Source organism: Physeter macrocephalus, chromosome 3 (genome assembly GCF_002837175.3).
Source record: "Physeter macrocephalus isolate SW-GA chromosome 3, ASM283717v5, whole genome shotgun sequence".
NCBI lineage: Eukaryota > Metazoa > Chordata > Mammalia > Artiodactyla > Physeteridae > Physeter > Physeter macrocephalus.
Window position 1 is genome coordinate 1,872,497 of NC_041216.1, and position 15,001 is coordinate 1,887,497.

Here is a 15,001-nt window from a genome sequence, read left to right on the forward strand (position 1 = left end):
TGAGCCATGGCCGCTGAGCCTGCGCGTCCGGAGCCTGTGATCCGCAACGGGAGAGGCCACAACAGAGGGAGGCCCGCATACCACAAAAAAAAAAAAAAAAAGTTCTCGTCACAAGAAAAAAAATTGTAACTATGTGTGGTGATGGATGTTAACTAGACTTATTGTGGTGAACATTTAGCAATATATATAAATATCAAATCATTATGTTATATACCTGGAACTAATAAAATATTATGTCAATTATAATTCAAAATGAAAGAAAGAAGGAAGGAAAGAAAGAAAGAAAGGAAGGAAGGAAGAAAGAAAGGCTGTCCATCTATTATTAAGGAATTGTAAGGAAGGAGATTACAGTATGTTTTGAAACAAACTCTTCCAGATCTTAAAGTCCTTCATTCAGGACCCTTCAATGTCTAACAATAGTCTTGCCTGCTATTATTTAAATATATTTATGATAAGGATTGAGAATATAACCAGCTACCCCACAAATAATGCTCTCTTCAGTTATAACTGGATTAGAAAGGAAATTGAGTGGGGCAGGCTACTGACACCCTGTCTGTTGGAAATACTGTATTTTTTGGAAGCAAAAAAATCAGGACATCTGCTCTAATAATAAGATAAAGTATTTGGGGAAATCTGGTTTGGGTGGTCACACAGTCAGAGGACTCAGCTGGCTCACTGTATAAAGAGAAGGCTGAAGGAATGAAGCCCCCCAAAGTGGCATTATTTTCTTGAGATTAGGTGCTTAGAAAGTGAGCCCAGCATTTGTATGCTCGGGCCTCTGGTTCACGGGCCCTAAAATAAGTAAAATCAGGAGCTCCAGGTTTGTACTACTGTGGTACATCTACTGATTAATATGCTTCTAAGAGATTTTACACTAAGAAGAAAATAACATTTATGAAAATTTATATGCGCCAGGTCCCACGTTAGGCATTTTGAATTTTAATCCTCACAAAAACCTTGTTACAGAGGAAGAAAATGAGGCACAGGGACTCGGGCAAGGTCACAGAACTATCAAGTGGCAGGGCTAGACTTTGCATCCAAGTCTGTCCAAGGTCAACACCAACCACTCTTTCCTCACCTCTGCTTACTTGCAGTCTCCAGTTAATTTCATGGAGGACTGTGGTTTTTTTGGCAGATGTGTTAGTTTCCTGGGGCAGCTGTAACAAATTACTACAAACTGGGCAGCTTAAAACAACAAGAATTTATTTTCTCACAGTTCTGGAGGCCAGTAAGTTGTGGACAGGGTTAGTTCTGGGGGCGCTGAGGGAGAATCTGTTCCATGTCTCTCTCCTAGCTGGTATTTGCTAGCAATCCTTGGTGTTTCTTGGCTTGTGGCTTCATCACTCCGATCTCTGCCTCTATCATCACATGGCCTTCTTCCCCTGTGTCTGTCTTTGTGTCTTTTCCTCTTCTTATAACGCTACTAGTCATATCGGATTTAGGGTTCATGCTAATCCAGTATGACCTCATTTTAACTGTTTATTCCTGAAAACACCTTACATCCAAATTAAGTCACATTCTGAGGTTCTGGGTAGACATGTATTTTGGGGGTACACTGGAACATAGTACAGTCAGGAAACATGCCTGCTGAAAGCAGGAGGCTGGTTTTGCCATGTAAGCCTGGAAGTGGAAGGCAGGCATCACAAGGAAGAATGGGTAATACAGAATAGGTTGATGATATTCCTGGGGGGCCCATGAACCAGGGTTGCTACTTTCTTCTGTTATACTTTCTATATTGTCTTCCTAGTTGTGGATCTGAGTCTTTAAAAGTTGCATGAATTAGTGCCAAAATAGGAGGGTACTGCAAAATCTAACATATTTTCCTTTTTTACTACAGTTTAGAGTATCAAGAGGATTTTTTAAAACTAAAAACACAACAATGGTGACCCATCTGTTATAATTCTCAAATGTTTTCTGTGTGTAATCTAAGGATTCTTACCCTGGAGTCCTTTAATAGCCCATGGAATAACTGAATTTACATCAACTGTTTTGGTATCCTTGGCACATAGTGCTGGTATGATGAAAATTTGTTGGGTGAAGAAATGAGTAATTTAGGACTGAGGACAATGTTTTCAAAATTCTGAAATGGGCTGGGGATCTCCAGAAGGGAAACATTCCTGGCCAAATCAGTTGCTCTCCATTTTGAATCCATGTAGTTTAATGCTCTCAAGGCCATTTGTCATTTGATCCCATTCATCTGTCCCATTTCCTTCCTACCCACACACTAGAAAGTCACACAGGGGCAACAAGACAAACAAAGAAACCTGGGATATTTAGAAAACAGCCTGAAGGCACTAGTCAAGGACTGATAAAAGAATAGGGGTCACCTGTTTTCACTGCCATTTAAAACTGACAGAAATGTGAGGCAAAATGAAGGCTGCATAAAGTAGGAATGAGTTACGGAGGGTGGTCTGGAAGTCTCTGCTGCAGGGTGATTAAGAAGATATTTTCATTTGAAGGCAAGACACTAGTCCTAAGCAGCAGTGCAGAATATTTTCAGTGTCTAATTTGATCTAGCATCACTATGAGTCTTACACACTTTGGGGCAGGGCTTAAACAATTACTCAAATTGAAAAAGGGTGCAAAGAAAAGAAATGGAAACCTGGGCTATGAAGAGGCCACAAATACATTAAAAAAACGAGTGGGCTTCCTCCAGATGACCAACACCAGCATCACCAGTGAGCTCTCCACCTTTTCCCCTCACCTTTTCCATTTGTTGCCGCAGGGCTCCAATCTCATTTTCAAGTTGTTTGATTCTCTCATCTCGGAGTTCTACTTCATGAACTAAACGATCCTTGACTCTGCGAAGCTTGGCTTTGTGGTGGTGATGTTTCTCATTATAGTTTCTACAAAAGCAAATTTAAATATAGGTGCACCGGAACACAGTGAAAACTACTTTGCCTCCTCAGTATGCACCTTTCTCGGGTTTCCTCTTCTTGCTTTGTCAGGGCCTGGCACCACAGATGGAGACTTGTCCTGCCTCACATCTGCAGGACTTCTTGCCCCCCAAGTGGGGAGAATGGACCAAGTACAACCTCCTAAATAACACAAGATTCAGTCATCCCCAACTCAGGAAACTCCTTGACTTCTGATCCCTGACATCTAAAAATTCGGAATCCTGCTCCACTGATTCAGTTATTAATTTAAAATTTTCTAGTTCTTGGCTACACACTTGGACAGTGATATAACCCACTACTTCTATCTTGTCTATTTTCCAGATAAGTGAGGTTGCTCTCAGTCCTTGCCTTGAGTCTAGACTTTTAAATGCCAATTCTATATGTCTCTGCTCAAGACTCTTACTCTGATTCTGACATAAATTTGACTTACCACTAATAAATGCTTGAAAAGATGTTCAACATCATTAGCTATAAAGAAAATGCAAATCAAAATTACAATGAGATGCCACTTCACACCTAGTAGAATGGCTAAAATAAAAAAGAAAGATAATAACAAGTGCTGAGAAGGATGTGGAGAAACTGGAACACTCATACACTGCTGGTAGGAATGGTAAATGGAAAAAGCCTGGCAGTTTCTCAAATGGTTAAACGTAGAGCCATATGACCTAGCAATTCCACTCCTAGGTATATACCCAAGAGGAATGAAAACATATGTCCACACAAAAACTTGTACATGAATGTTCATAGTAGCACTATTCACAACAGCCAAAAGGTTAAAACAACCCAAGTTTCCATCAACTGATGAATCGATAAACAAAATATGGAGTATCTGTACAATGGAACATTATTCCGCTACAGAAAGGAATGAAGTACTGATACATGCTACAAAATGGAACTTTGAAAGCACGATGCTAAGTGAATGAAGCCAGTCACAAAGGACCACATATTTTACAATTCCATTCAGATGAAATGTCCAGAAGAGACAAATATAGAGTGAAAGAAAGTAGGTTAGTGATTGCCTGGGGCTGGGGGATATAGCTAAAGAGTTTCTTTTTGGGGTAATGAAATGTTCTAAAATCGATTGTGGCGATGGATGTACAACTAAAAGCCTCTGATTTGTACACTTTCCATGGATGAATTGTATGGTATGTGAATTATATCTCAATAAACCTGCTATTAAAAAAAAAAGACAACAAAAATCTGAGTTACCATTTCAAGCTACTACAACAGCTAATCTGAGTAAACAAGAAAATAGATTAAAGCCTGCATACCACCACTAGGCAAACTGCTCTGAAGATGATTATGCTTTCCAAATAAGAATATTGTTACTCAGAAAGTGCTTCTTCAAATTAAAAATTAAGAACTTTCACTTTGAACCTAAGGCAGGAAGTAGATGGGCTCCAGGGTAGCCATTTACAACTGGCCTCCTGTTCACATTTCTTGGGGCGAGAAAAAGGTGGGCTTCGGGCCGGACACTTACAAGTAACTAGCCTCCTGTTTGCATTTCCTGAGACAGGAGATAGGTGGGCTCCAGGTTAGGCATTTACAGCCAGCCTCCTGTTTGCTCTCCGAAATGGAAGTAACAGCAGAAACAGGGTAAACAGCCAGGCTTTGTCTCCTGTGGATGCCTTAAGATAACAGTCATGGCAGGGACAGAGAGGGGCTAAACCCCGTTTGAGGAAAAGATCAAGAGGTCATACATTTCCCATCCTTGGGGCAAGGGAGAAACTACACATGAGCAGAAAGCCTCCTTGGGGGTCGAAAATGAGGGGGCACCATCTCATAATATGTGATGCTAAGGCGGCCCCATAGGCCTCTGGGCTGGAATCCATCTTGGGAAAACGTTGCGCACGCATGTTGGGGAGGGTGCTAGGGCAGGTCAGGTGTGGAAAAAGAAACCAGGTAATTGGCCAAAGGTAAACAAAGACCCGGAAGAACTGCCCTATGTAAATGATTTAACTGCTTCTTTACTGCCCTCCTCCTCATCAGGGAGGACGCCCACACCCTTTCTCTCTGGGTGTGCATCTCTGCCTGGCTTCTATCTTAACTAAACAAACTGTTTCTCTGTGTGCTCTCCCACTTGTTCTTGTGGTATGTCTCTAATAATAAACTTCGTACCCGTTTTTACAGTTTTTGCCTCCGTGAGAAATGCATTTTTCACGGGGGGCAAGAGCCAGGGGGTCTGGTGGCTAGGATTCCTAGTTTTCATACAGGCTACCCAGGTTCAATTCCTGGGCAGGGAATTAAGATCTAGCTTCGCGCCACCGCTCACTGCTGCCCCTCCGAGATCAAACCTATGAGGTCTAGTAACACAAAATCACTCTGAACCAGGATGTCTGCACTACTGACATTTTTGGCTAGATAATTCTTTCTTGTAGAGAGCTGACCTGTACTTTGAAGAATGCTTAGCAGCATCCTTGGCCTCCACCCACAAGACGCTAGTAGCACCTTCTACAGTGTGACAACCTGAAAAGTCTCCAGACATTGCCAAGTGTCCCCTTGCCCTGGAAGGCAAACTATCCCCTACTGAAAACCATTGCTCTAGCTAATGTTCCTAAACTAGGTTTGCTCTAAGCCAATAGCAATGGTTCTCAAACCGTGTTCTGACCAGCAACACCATCATCACCTGGCAACTTGTTAGAGACGCAAAGTCTCAGGCTCTATCCCAGAATTACAGAATAAGAAAGTCTCGAGGCGGATCTGTGTTTTACTAGGTCCTCCAGGGGGTTCTGATGCAGGCTAAAGTTTGGGAGAAACCCTTGGGGGACCTCCTCACTACTTCTGTTTCATTGTAAACAGACTACTTGTGGCAGGCTGTAAGGGCAGAATGGCCTTTCTTCATTTCTGCTAACAGAACTCAAGTTCAGTTAGATATCCATAAGGATCCCTTGATCTCAGGGAAGGTGGGTGGGCCCCAGGTGTGTGCAGGGTGGGTGGGGGTGGGGATTGGGTGTGTGAGACAGGTAAGTCCTGCTGGGCATTTCAGGAAAAGCTGAGAACTTGAGCAAAGGTCTCTCTCTGCTCTGGCTGCCCTCCTGCCGAGGCTGTTACCTGCAGCTACAGTCGCTGCCTTGTAACCATGAGGTGTGAAGCCTAAGGACAAAGCCATCAGCCTGCCAAGCATGGCAGAGGAGAAGGAGGGAAAGAGCCTGTCCTTAAGGACGCTACTGAGCAGCTGAATCAATCTCCATAATCACCTTCCTCCAGATTTCTTGTTATATAAGAAAAAAAAAGTTTGTTTAAATATATTAGTCAGGTTTTTTGTTATCTGTGGTCAATTACATCCTGATATCTTAAAAACAGAAAAACAAACAAAACAGTATTCTAATGCTCTCTCTAGCCTCTGATTTCCCTGAATGTCTAGAAATTTGAATAATGCCTTTTTAACTGAAAGGAAAAGTGTTTAAGGAATGAAGCATCTGCTCTCTGTCAGTGTAGGCACGGGAGGGCACTGTCATTCAGGCCTATGATGCTGGGCAGTTTGCCTATGTCAACTGTCTGGGACTCTGACACTCAAACTGGAGGAAGTCCTAACTAAGTGAAGGGAACTAACGTGTGCTCCAGGCTTTTCACAAGACACCTCGTGTGCTTTTAAAGCAAACTTGTGAAGGTGATGTCCTCACTCTATGACCCAGGAGATGGATGCTGTGCAGTAAACTCAGTGGGTCTGGGTTTCCAGTCCTTGACTGGCTCCTGGGAGACAACCTCTAAGCCCTTGGAATATCTTGCCTGATAATAATGTCTCTGTATACCTGTAGCTTTGGACCACACCAGATATTTTATGCTAACAAAATGATTCATGGTGAATGCATTTTGGTTCACCTTGGGCCTGGGCCATGCTGGATCAGTTTGACTTTTCAGGGTTTGGAGAACTGGAGACTAATTAGTTAAGGTCAATCACAGGAGCTCTCTGTCCTCCTGACTAATCTCCGATTAAATCCCTGGATGTCAAGGCTCAGGTGAGTTTCTCTGGCTGGGAATGCTTCATATATATTGTCACACAACGTTGCTGGGAGAATTAAGCACTGCCCACACTACTCCACTGGGAGAGGACAATGGGAAGCTTGCTTGCATCTTGTCTCTCCTGAACTCTCGCTGCATGTTTTTTTCCTTTGCTGATTTTAATCTGTATCCTTTCACTTTAATAAACCATAACCATGAGTGTAAAAGCTTTCCTAAGATCTGTAAGTCCTAATGAATCTCCAAACCTGAGGGTCGTCTTGAGGACTCCTGACACAGAGGGAAGTTACTTTTACAGAGAAGAATCTGACTCCAGAGCCTGTGATCTCCCACTATGCCCCAGTGCTATAATACCAGCAAAGCCAGGCAAACTGGATATTGTCAATTTCTCTTGATGAGATATTTTGTTTTACATAAAAACTAGGAACTAGATGGGAGGGGAAGAGCAAAGCAGACTTATTTAGATACTAATTCTAGTCAAACTATGATGGAATAGCTACTCCAAGAGAGTCTTATGTTCTTGTAAGTTATATCTTACCTCTAAATGTGTTTTTGCAAGACTCTTCCATTTTCCAAAATAGTGCCCCTCTCTCTCCTACTTGCTGATTGTAAATAAAAGAATCATTTTGTAGGGACTTCCCTGGTGGCGCAGTGGTTGAGAGTCCGCCTGCCAATGCAGGGGACACGGGTTTGATCCCTGGTCCAGGAAGATCCCACATGCCGCGGAGCAACTAAGCCCGTGCGCCACAACTACTGAGCCTGCGCTCTAGAGCCCACAAGCCACAACTACTGAAGTCTGCGTGCCTAGAGCCTGTGCTCTGCAACAAGAGAAGCCAACGCAATGAGAAGCCCGCGCACCGCAACGAAGAGTAGCTCCCGCTCGCCGCAACTAGAGAAAAAGCCCGCACGCAGCAACCAAGACCCAATGCAGCCAAAAAAATAAAATTAAAATTAAAAAAAAAAAGAATCATTTTGTATATTGTTCCCTTAGAAGATTAATTTAGCTGTTAGCCAGATGCCAAGTGGAGAAGTTTGAATTCTGGTAGGCCAGAGACATGCATACTGGGCCTTGTCACCAGATTGTGAGTGCACATGGCAGTGACTGACTGTGGGGATTGTCCCCAATCCACTTTCTCCTTCTTCTGTCATTATAGAGCCCCGGATTTAGCTTGGCACTTGGTTGCTCAAATAGGAACTGCATTTTCTGGCTTTCCTTGCAGTTAGATGAGGCTATGGGAATAAGTTCTGGCCAAGAGCCGGAGTGGAAGTAGTGTGCCTTCCAGGAGAATGCAATGCCCTTGCTGTCCCCTCTCTCTCCCTTCTTGTTGGAAGAAATGTGGATATGGTAGTGAACCACCTGAACTATGTGGCTAAGTGCTAAAGATGCTGGAGCAACAACAAGGAAGGAGTCTAGACTTCGGAAACATGGAGCTACCATATCCATCCTGCACTTTTAAGTAAGTGAGCAAACCCTCCCTTTTTAAAGACATTCTTATTCAGTGTCTCTGCTGCAGCAACTCAACCTACATCCTAATTAATGGAGTTGCTCTAGATACCTGGGTTCATAAAACTGCCTTAGACCTGTTCAGTTCTGTGGCCCTTGCAGCACCCACTACATAATATGAGGTACCTATTCTTGCAGATTGTGACTTATGTTCTTTACAGGGAGATATTTCTAACTCATAAATGTTCTCACTTTCCCTTATACTAGGAAGAGCTTGGCAAAAGATATCATTGGGTTTCAGCATCCTCTGGTCCATAGCTTCAGAGGTTTAACACTATCTAACAGTACACCTCTTGTTCTCTGAGTTTCCCAGCTGTTCACAGTTCCTCTGATTTTTGACATCATTTGAAACACAACATGTATTTCTGGAATTGCTTTTACCCTTTCTGCCCTGAGATATTAAAACCCACGTCTGCAGCTTCCATGCCAGACAGCTGCTGTCTCTCTTATCCTGCCATTTGGACTATTAAAATATTAATTTATTTTTTAAAGATTATAAATTATAGAAAATTTGGGGAAAAAACCCAACTCCCATATGATCAGTATTATAATATTCTTGTATTTCCTTCCAGTCTTTTTATAAGCATCTTTTTTTAAAACACTGTCTACATTAAAATTATCTTACGCTCTTTTCATTTATTGTATCACAGCATTTTCCCATGTTGTTATCTAGTCTTCACGGCCACGATCTTTTACAGCTGTATTATGTTCCATCAAGTGAATGTATTATACTTGACCTAACTGGCTCCTATTGCTTGATATTCAGGCTTCTTTCAGTAGTGCTACATGGTTTGAAGTGTATGTGGATGCAGTACAGCTGGGGAGAGCTTAGAGCCTTCCCTTCCATAGCAGGCTGGTTATTTGACACACCTATTAGTTTAGCCAGAAGTTCTGTTGGCCAACTTGCCCGAAGAACATGCGGATTTTCTAAGTTTATGTTTGGCTTTGTTAATTTGTACAATAAGACAGCACAATACTCATGTTCTAAAATTTAAGGACAACTTTTGCTTATGTTTATATAAAACCAGATGGTCTTTCACTTATTTTTATTTCAAAAAGGCAAGGAATTTGTTCCTCTGGGAAAACATGGAAAAAAATAAGCATTGTTTGTAAAGGTCAGGAGTGGGATCAGGGGAATGAAAACAAAAATGAACCTAGAGTTTTGACAATCCCTTCCATTTTCTTTCCTAAAGTTGTAGTTTTCAACCCTAGGTGCCCATCAGAATCACATGGGGATGATTTTAGAAAAGTATTGATCCCTAAGCCCTATCCTCACAGATTCTGATTTAATTAATCTATGTTGGGGCCCATGCATGTGCAGCTAGGGTTAGCATCCACTGTCCTAAAGGGTATGGACAAATAATATGGTAAACTATTCTGCCTCACTAGCCATCAAAGAAATGTCTATAACTGAGCATTAAAAATCATAGAATAAGTTGAGCAAAAGAAGTCAGACACAGGACTTCCCTGGTGGCGCAGTGGTTAAGAATCCGCCTACCAATGCAGGGGACACGGGTTCGAGCCCCGGTCCGGGAAGATCCCACATGCCATGGAGCAACTAAGCCCGTGCGCCACAACTACCGAGCCCGCGCTCGAGAGCCCGCAAGCCACAACTACTGGAGCCCATGCTCCGCAACAAGAGAAGCCACCACAATGAGAAGCCCACGCACCGCAACGAAGAGTAGCTCCTGCTCGCCGCAACTAGAGAAAACCCACGCGCAGCAACGAAGACCCAACACAACCAAAAATAAATAAATTTATTTTTTTTTAAAAAGTCAGACCCAAAAGATTACACGCAGTATAATTCCATTTTGATGAAATTCTAGAAGAAGCAGAAATCAGAAGAGTGGATGTCTGGGAGGAGGTGGAGGAGCAAGAGATACAGACTGATGGCAAAAAGGTAGGAGAGAAATTCAAGGGATAATGGAAATGTTCTGTATCTTGATTGGGCTAGTGGTTAGGTGGGCGTATACATTTGTCAAAACCCATCAAATTGTACACTTAAAATCTGTGTATATGTAAATTATACCTCAATTAAAAGAAAGAACACTGGGGAAAATTTCATCAGAGCCCTCCCCCACCAAGGTAGCACCCAATGCAAATTCGAATGTGGTGAAATTGCTACTCATATAATGACGGCAGAAAATTTTGGTAGGATGCTTCTGAATGTTTGATAATACATTTTATGATCCATAGCTCCAGCTTTTGGACTAGTAATTCCACACCTAGGAATTTACTCTATAAAAATAATTTTTAAAATGAAAAATATATGTACAAAAATGGTTTTTTATGTGTTACTTTGAATAAAAACATCAATCACAGGACCAGTGGGTAATTCTTAACTAAATCTGGACTATGTTGTGAGGGTTGATTCCAGCAGGCCTAGAATTAACCTGAGCTGTTTTGCTGAAGTTCTTGCTTGGCGCTGACCACTGGTCAAGTAATGAAGTACACTGATTAAAACAGTGTTGCTGGGCTTCACTGGTGGCGCAGTGGTTGAGAGTCCGCCTGCCGATGCGGGGGACACGTGTTTGTGCCCCGGTCCGGGAAGATCCCACATGCCGCGGAGCGGCTGGGCCCGTGAGCCACGGCTGCTGAGCCTGCGCGTCCGGAGCCTGTGCTCCGCAACGGGAGAGGCCTCAACAGTGAGAGGCCCGCGTACCGCAAAAACAAACAAACAAACAATAAACAGTGTTGCTTTTCAACCACATGTCTGGAGTTTCAGAAAATGGTTTTTAAATCATTATCATAACTACCATCAACATAGTAGGTGAGTGAGAACATAAGAGAATAAGAAACTTCAACCTATAGAAAGAATAGAGCAGAGGGGCGCAGAGCTAGGAGCAGAGAGGTGGGTCATGGAGAAAAGCTAAAAATAAGTAGATATAATAATAATAACAGCTGTGTGCTAGACACTTCTAAGTAAACGCTTTACATATATTCATTCAGTTAATTCTCATAACAACTTTATGCGATAGGAATGACTATTTTGTCCATATTAAAGATGAGATACCTCAGGCACAGAGAAGTTATTTAACTTGCCCAAGGTCACAGCTAGTTCCTAGTAGAACCAGTAATTATACCCAAGCAATATGGCTCCAGAGTCCATACTGTGAACTACTAAGCTACACTTCAGAGAGGAGCAGAGCGGGAGGAATCTGGTAGGATGATGACCAGGGAATGGAAGAAAGAGCAGGTAGTTTGGTAACATAAATTTTTATTGAGCACCTGTTATATACCAGGGACTGTGGATAAAAGGATGAGTAAGACCATGGCCCATGTCCTTTAAAACCTACAGTCTGGTGAGGAAGACAGGTGTGAGTCACATTATTTCAAAACAACATGGCAAGTTCTTAAATAATTACAGAGAGCCATGTACAAAGGGCTACAGGAACACAAAGAGTGACACCTCACTCAACCCAGGCTGGAGGTGTCAAGAAAGGCTTCTTGAGGAGGTGACTCCTAGGCTGAGAATGAAGAGTTGAAATAGGGAGAGCGTGGTCCAGACCGAGGAAAGTACGCGAGGGAAAAAGAAGGCTGAAGGCAAGTGAGGGGGTATATTTGGGGAAGAGCAAGATGTTAGATACCACTAGAGCTCAATAAATAGTAATTCCCTTCCCCCTCCCTCTCTTGGGAAGAAATGAGGCCCCACATCTCCCTAGGAAAAGCCCTATAGATAGAACTTCTGGGAACGAAGGAAAATGGTGTTGGCGTTCTTGAAAGGTCACTTCTGCGAGCATCCCCTGCTCTGGCTCCCTAAGAAGTAGCTCAGTTTTCTAAAGGGAACTTGTTCTTGTTTACCTCACATGGACATCAAGCCGCTTCAAAAATTGCCCATACTCTTCACGTAGAGCTTCCTTCTCCTGCTGCAACCCAGACAGCTTCTCTGACAATTCCTGGTTGCTCTTGAGATGCTGAAAAACATTTTAAACAATGGGAAGACTCTGCTGAATAAAGGTTTGATGTTGATGAAATGTAAACTGGCAAAGCCTTTCTGCTGAAAAAGGCTTATGGAAACCATAGTAGCTTCCTGTGATTTTGCACTTCCAGAATTCCCGAAAGCCAATAGCTCTTTTCCTTGACTTTTGTTCCCCCAACCTTTCCAGTAGATTTGTGAGCATTTAATTCCACATATAGAAAGCTTTCCAGCTTGAAGTAGAGTGAAAGCTGTTTTCCTGACCTAACCCTGACTAATAAAGTATTTGGTTCTAGAAGTGGCTCCAGGGAGACTGGACTTGGTGTCTGAGCTGGTCGGATTTGAAGGCAGTTTAATCTTGTCACTAATACTAGCAATCCATGACAAAAAAGTTTATTAAATTATAATGTAGTTGCCTGTGGTGAAGTGCTCTGGCAGACCACAGGACTGCTACAAAGTTACAGAGGCACTGAGTACTCCAGGGAGTGTGGGGTGGCGAGCCACACCTGACCATATTAATGAGCCGAAGAGGAGAAAATGTCCAGCTTGGGATTTAATTATTGGAACAAGGCATACTCAGAGACCCAGAGCACATCCTTCACGTAGGCAGCAGGTCAATATATCCAAAACCCAAATTTCATCAAGTAGGTGGCAGAATTGCAGCATAAGTTGATTTCGTAGCCTTGCCACATCTCTTATGTGAAAAATAGTGCTTTATTTGGAAATACATGCAAATCTGAGAATTGGGAACGAGAATATCTGACAGGATTCCAATAACTTTGAGCACCCTGGACCTAGAAATCCTACCTAGCCCCTCTTAGCAGCATAAGCAGTCCTGCTGTCTCAGGAGATTAACCACCCTTGCATCGAGGACTCTACTGACTCCACCTGAGGCAGCTACCTGTGCAAGGATACCTATTATTCTTAACACCCACCCTATACCACTACCGCTTCTCTTTGCCTCCAATCCTACAACTAGAGTCAGATCCCAGCCCATCCTGGGGAGAGGGGGTTGAGTATAGGGACTGACCTAGGAGGACTGCCATATTGAAAGAATGGAAAGATTCTGCCAAATGAAATTGGCAGAAACCTGAGAAATACAGGTAGGACTGTATTCGTAGTGCATTACACTAGGGAGAAAGGAATATAATGTTGAATAGGCTGAATTTATTGACATGGATGCACTTACCAGAGATTCAGGATTTAATGTGTTGATTTTAACGTCTAATGTGACTTTAATAGTTTGCTTGGTTGGTGGACTGAAGCTTGGACCCAACAGTGACCTGTGTTAAATGACATTAAGATGCCACACTTCCTTGGTATAAGAGAGGAAAGAAGCCAAAGTCTTAAGTAGATAGGAAGTTTGGAGTAGATTTGTCATGGGCGACCTGCTCACCCACCTCATCACTATGACCCGCACATCACTCAGAAGACACTCCTTTCCCCGAGGCTTTGCCAAATACACTGGTGAGGGGAGCACCATATTCCTTGAAATGCTCTATAATTCTCTCCTACTGAGGATGATGGTGGGAGATGCCAACACTGAAGTCCTGATTTTAGTGGGGATGATGGTACTGCAGCGTGTCAGAGATCAAGTGGCAATATTTAACCCCCTGATACAAGGTGGGCATTATTACTCTTATTAGATAATAGGGCCAGAGATTTAACCAAATGGTTTGACTCGTAGCGATCTTTGGTTGTAGTTAATTGCTCACAGTGATTACAGGACTAAAATAGATGAACAGCCTATTAAAGTTTTACTTGAGTTGTATTTTTAAATAAATGAACAAATAAATAAATGCACCTGGGTCTGGTGAACAGAGGCCCAATTTCAATGACAACAATGGAGAGTAATGGGCTCTTACTCAATCCCCAGACCCGAGTCATTTCAGACCCAGGGTCCTTTTGCTAGGTTGTCTTCAGGAAGAACCTTGTGTGTGACGCTGCCACAAGCATGTGATCTTCTCCCAAGCCTTCCCCAAAGAGGCCTGTGGCCTTTTACCCAGGTGACTGGGCATTGGAGGAAGGGAACTATCTAGACTTTGGGGGAATTAAATACAGTACAGTGGTTCTCAGTCAACACTAATACCTTGGAACCCAAAATGAGACTGAGGTTCACAACTCAGAGTGGGGGGCTTAAGGAAGTAAGGTGGAAAATGGAGTTTGAACACACAGAGTGTCTTAGAGTATGTCTGCAGTGATTCATTGGCTCAGTGTATGTTTCATGATGGGCCTAGTGGGTTTGTGAATCTCCTCAGTGATTTTTCCCCAATTCTTGAATGTATAGTCAAACTAGACAATCTGGAATAGCAGATTCTCTTTGTTGGCTTTCTGACCTGAGGGCTATTGATGGTAGAAAAGGCCAAGTGCTTGGAATGCCTCTTCAGAGTCTAGAATCAACTTATACCACCTTTGCCTTCAACCCATTTATCAAGCAAACTTCAAGGCTGTATGGTTTTAGTGGTGCCCAAAGTAAGACAAAGATCTGCGCTGTGCCAGGCTGCAGTGCAAACTGCTTTGCCACTTGGGCTTTATGACCCAGCAGACCCAAAGTTGCTCCAAGTTTCCATGGCAGCTGAGGAAGCAATATAGAGCCTCTGGAAAATTGTAGTTTAATGTTATGATTTGGGAGGAAAGTCATCTCTCCTCCCATAATAACTCTTTGCCTTTTTTTTTTTTTTTTTTTTTTTTTGGGTCCCTCTGCTGCGGCCTCTGCCGTTGCGG

General features: G+C 42.8%; 1 protein-coding gene across 1 annotated transcript in view; it reads right to left on the minus strand.

The window, feature by feature from the left end:
- CCDC30 (coiled-coil domain containing 30) overlaps positions 1-15,001 on the minus strand; it is a 168,196-nt gene that overhangs the window by 9,496 nt on the left and 143,699 nt on the right. The window contains exons 19-20 of the mRNA XM_055082633.1: positions 12,163-12,275; positions 2,705-2,846 (exon numbers count right to left, since the gene is read on the minus strand). Coding sequence (XP_054938608.1) covers positions 2,705-2,846; positions 12,163-12,275 — 255 coding nt within the window. The remainder of the gene's footprint in view (positions 1-2,704; positions 2,847-12,162; positions 12,276-15,001) is intronic.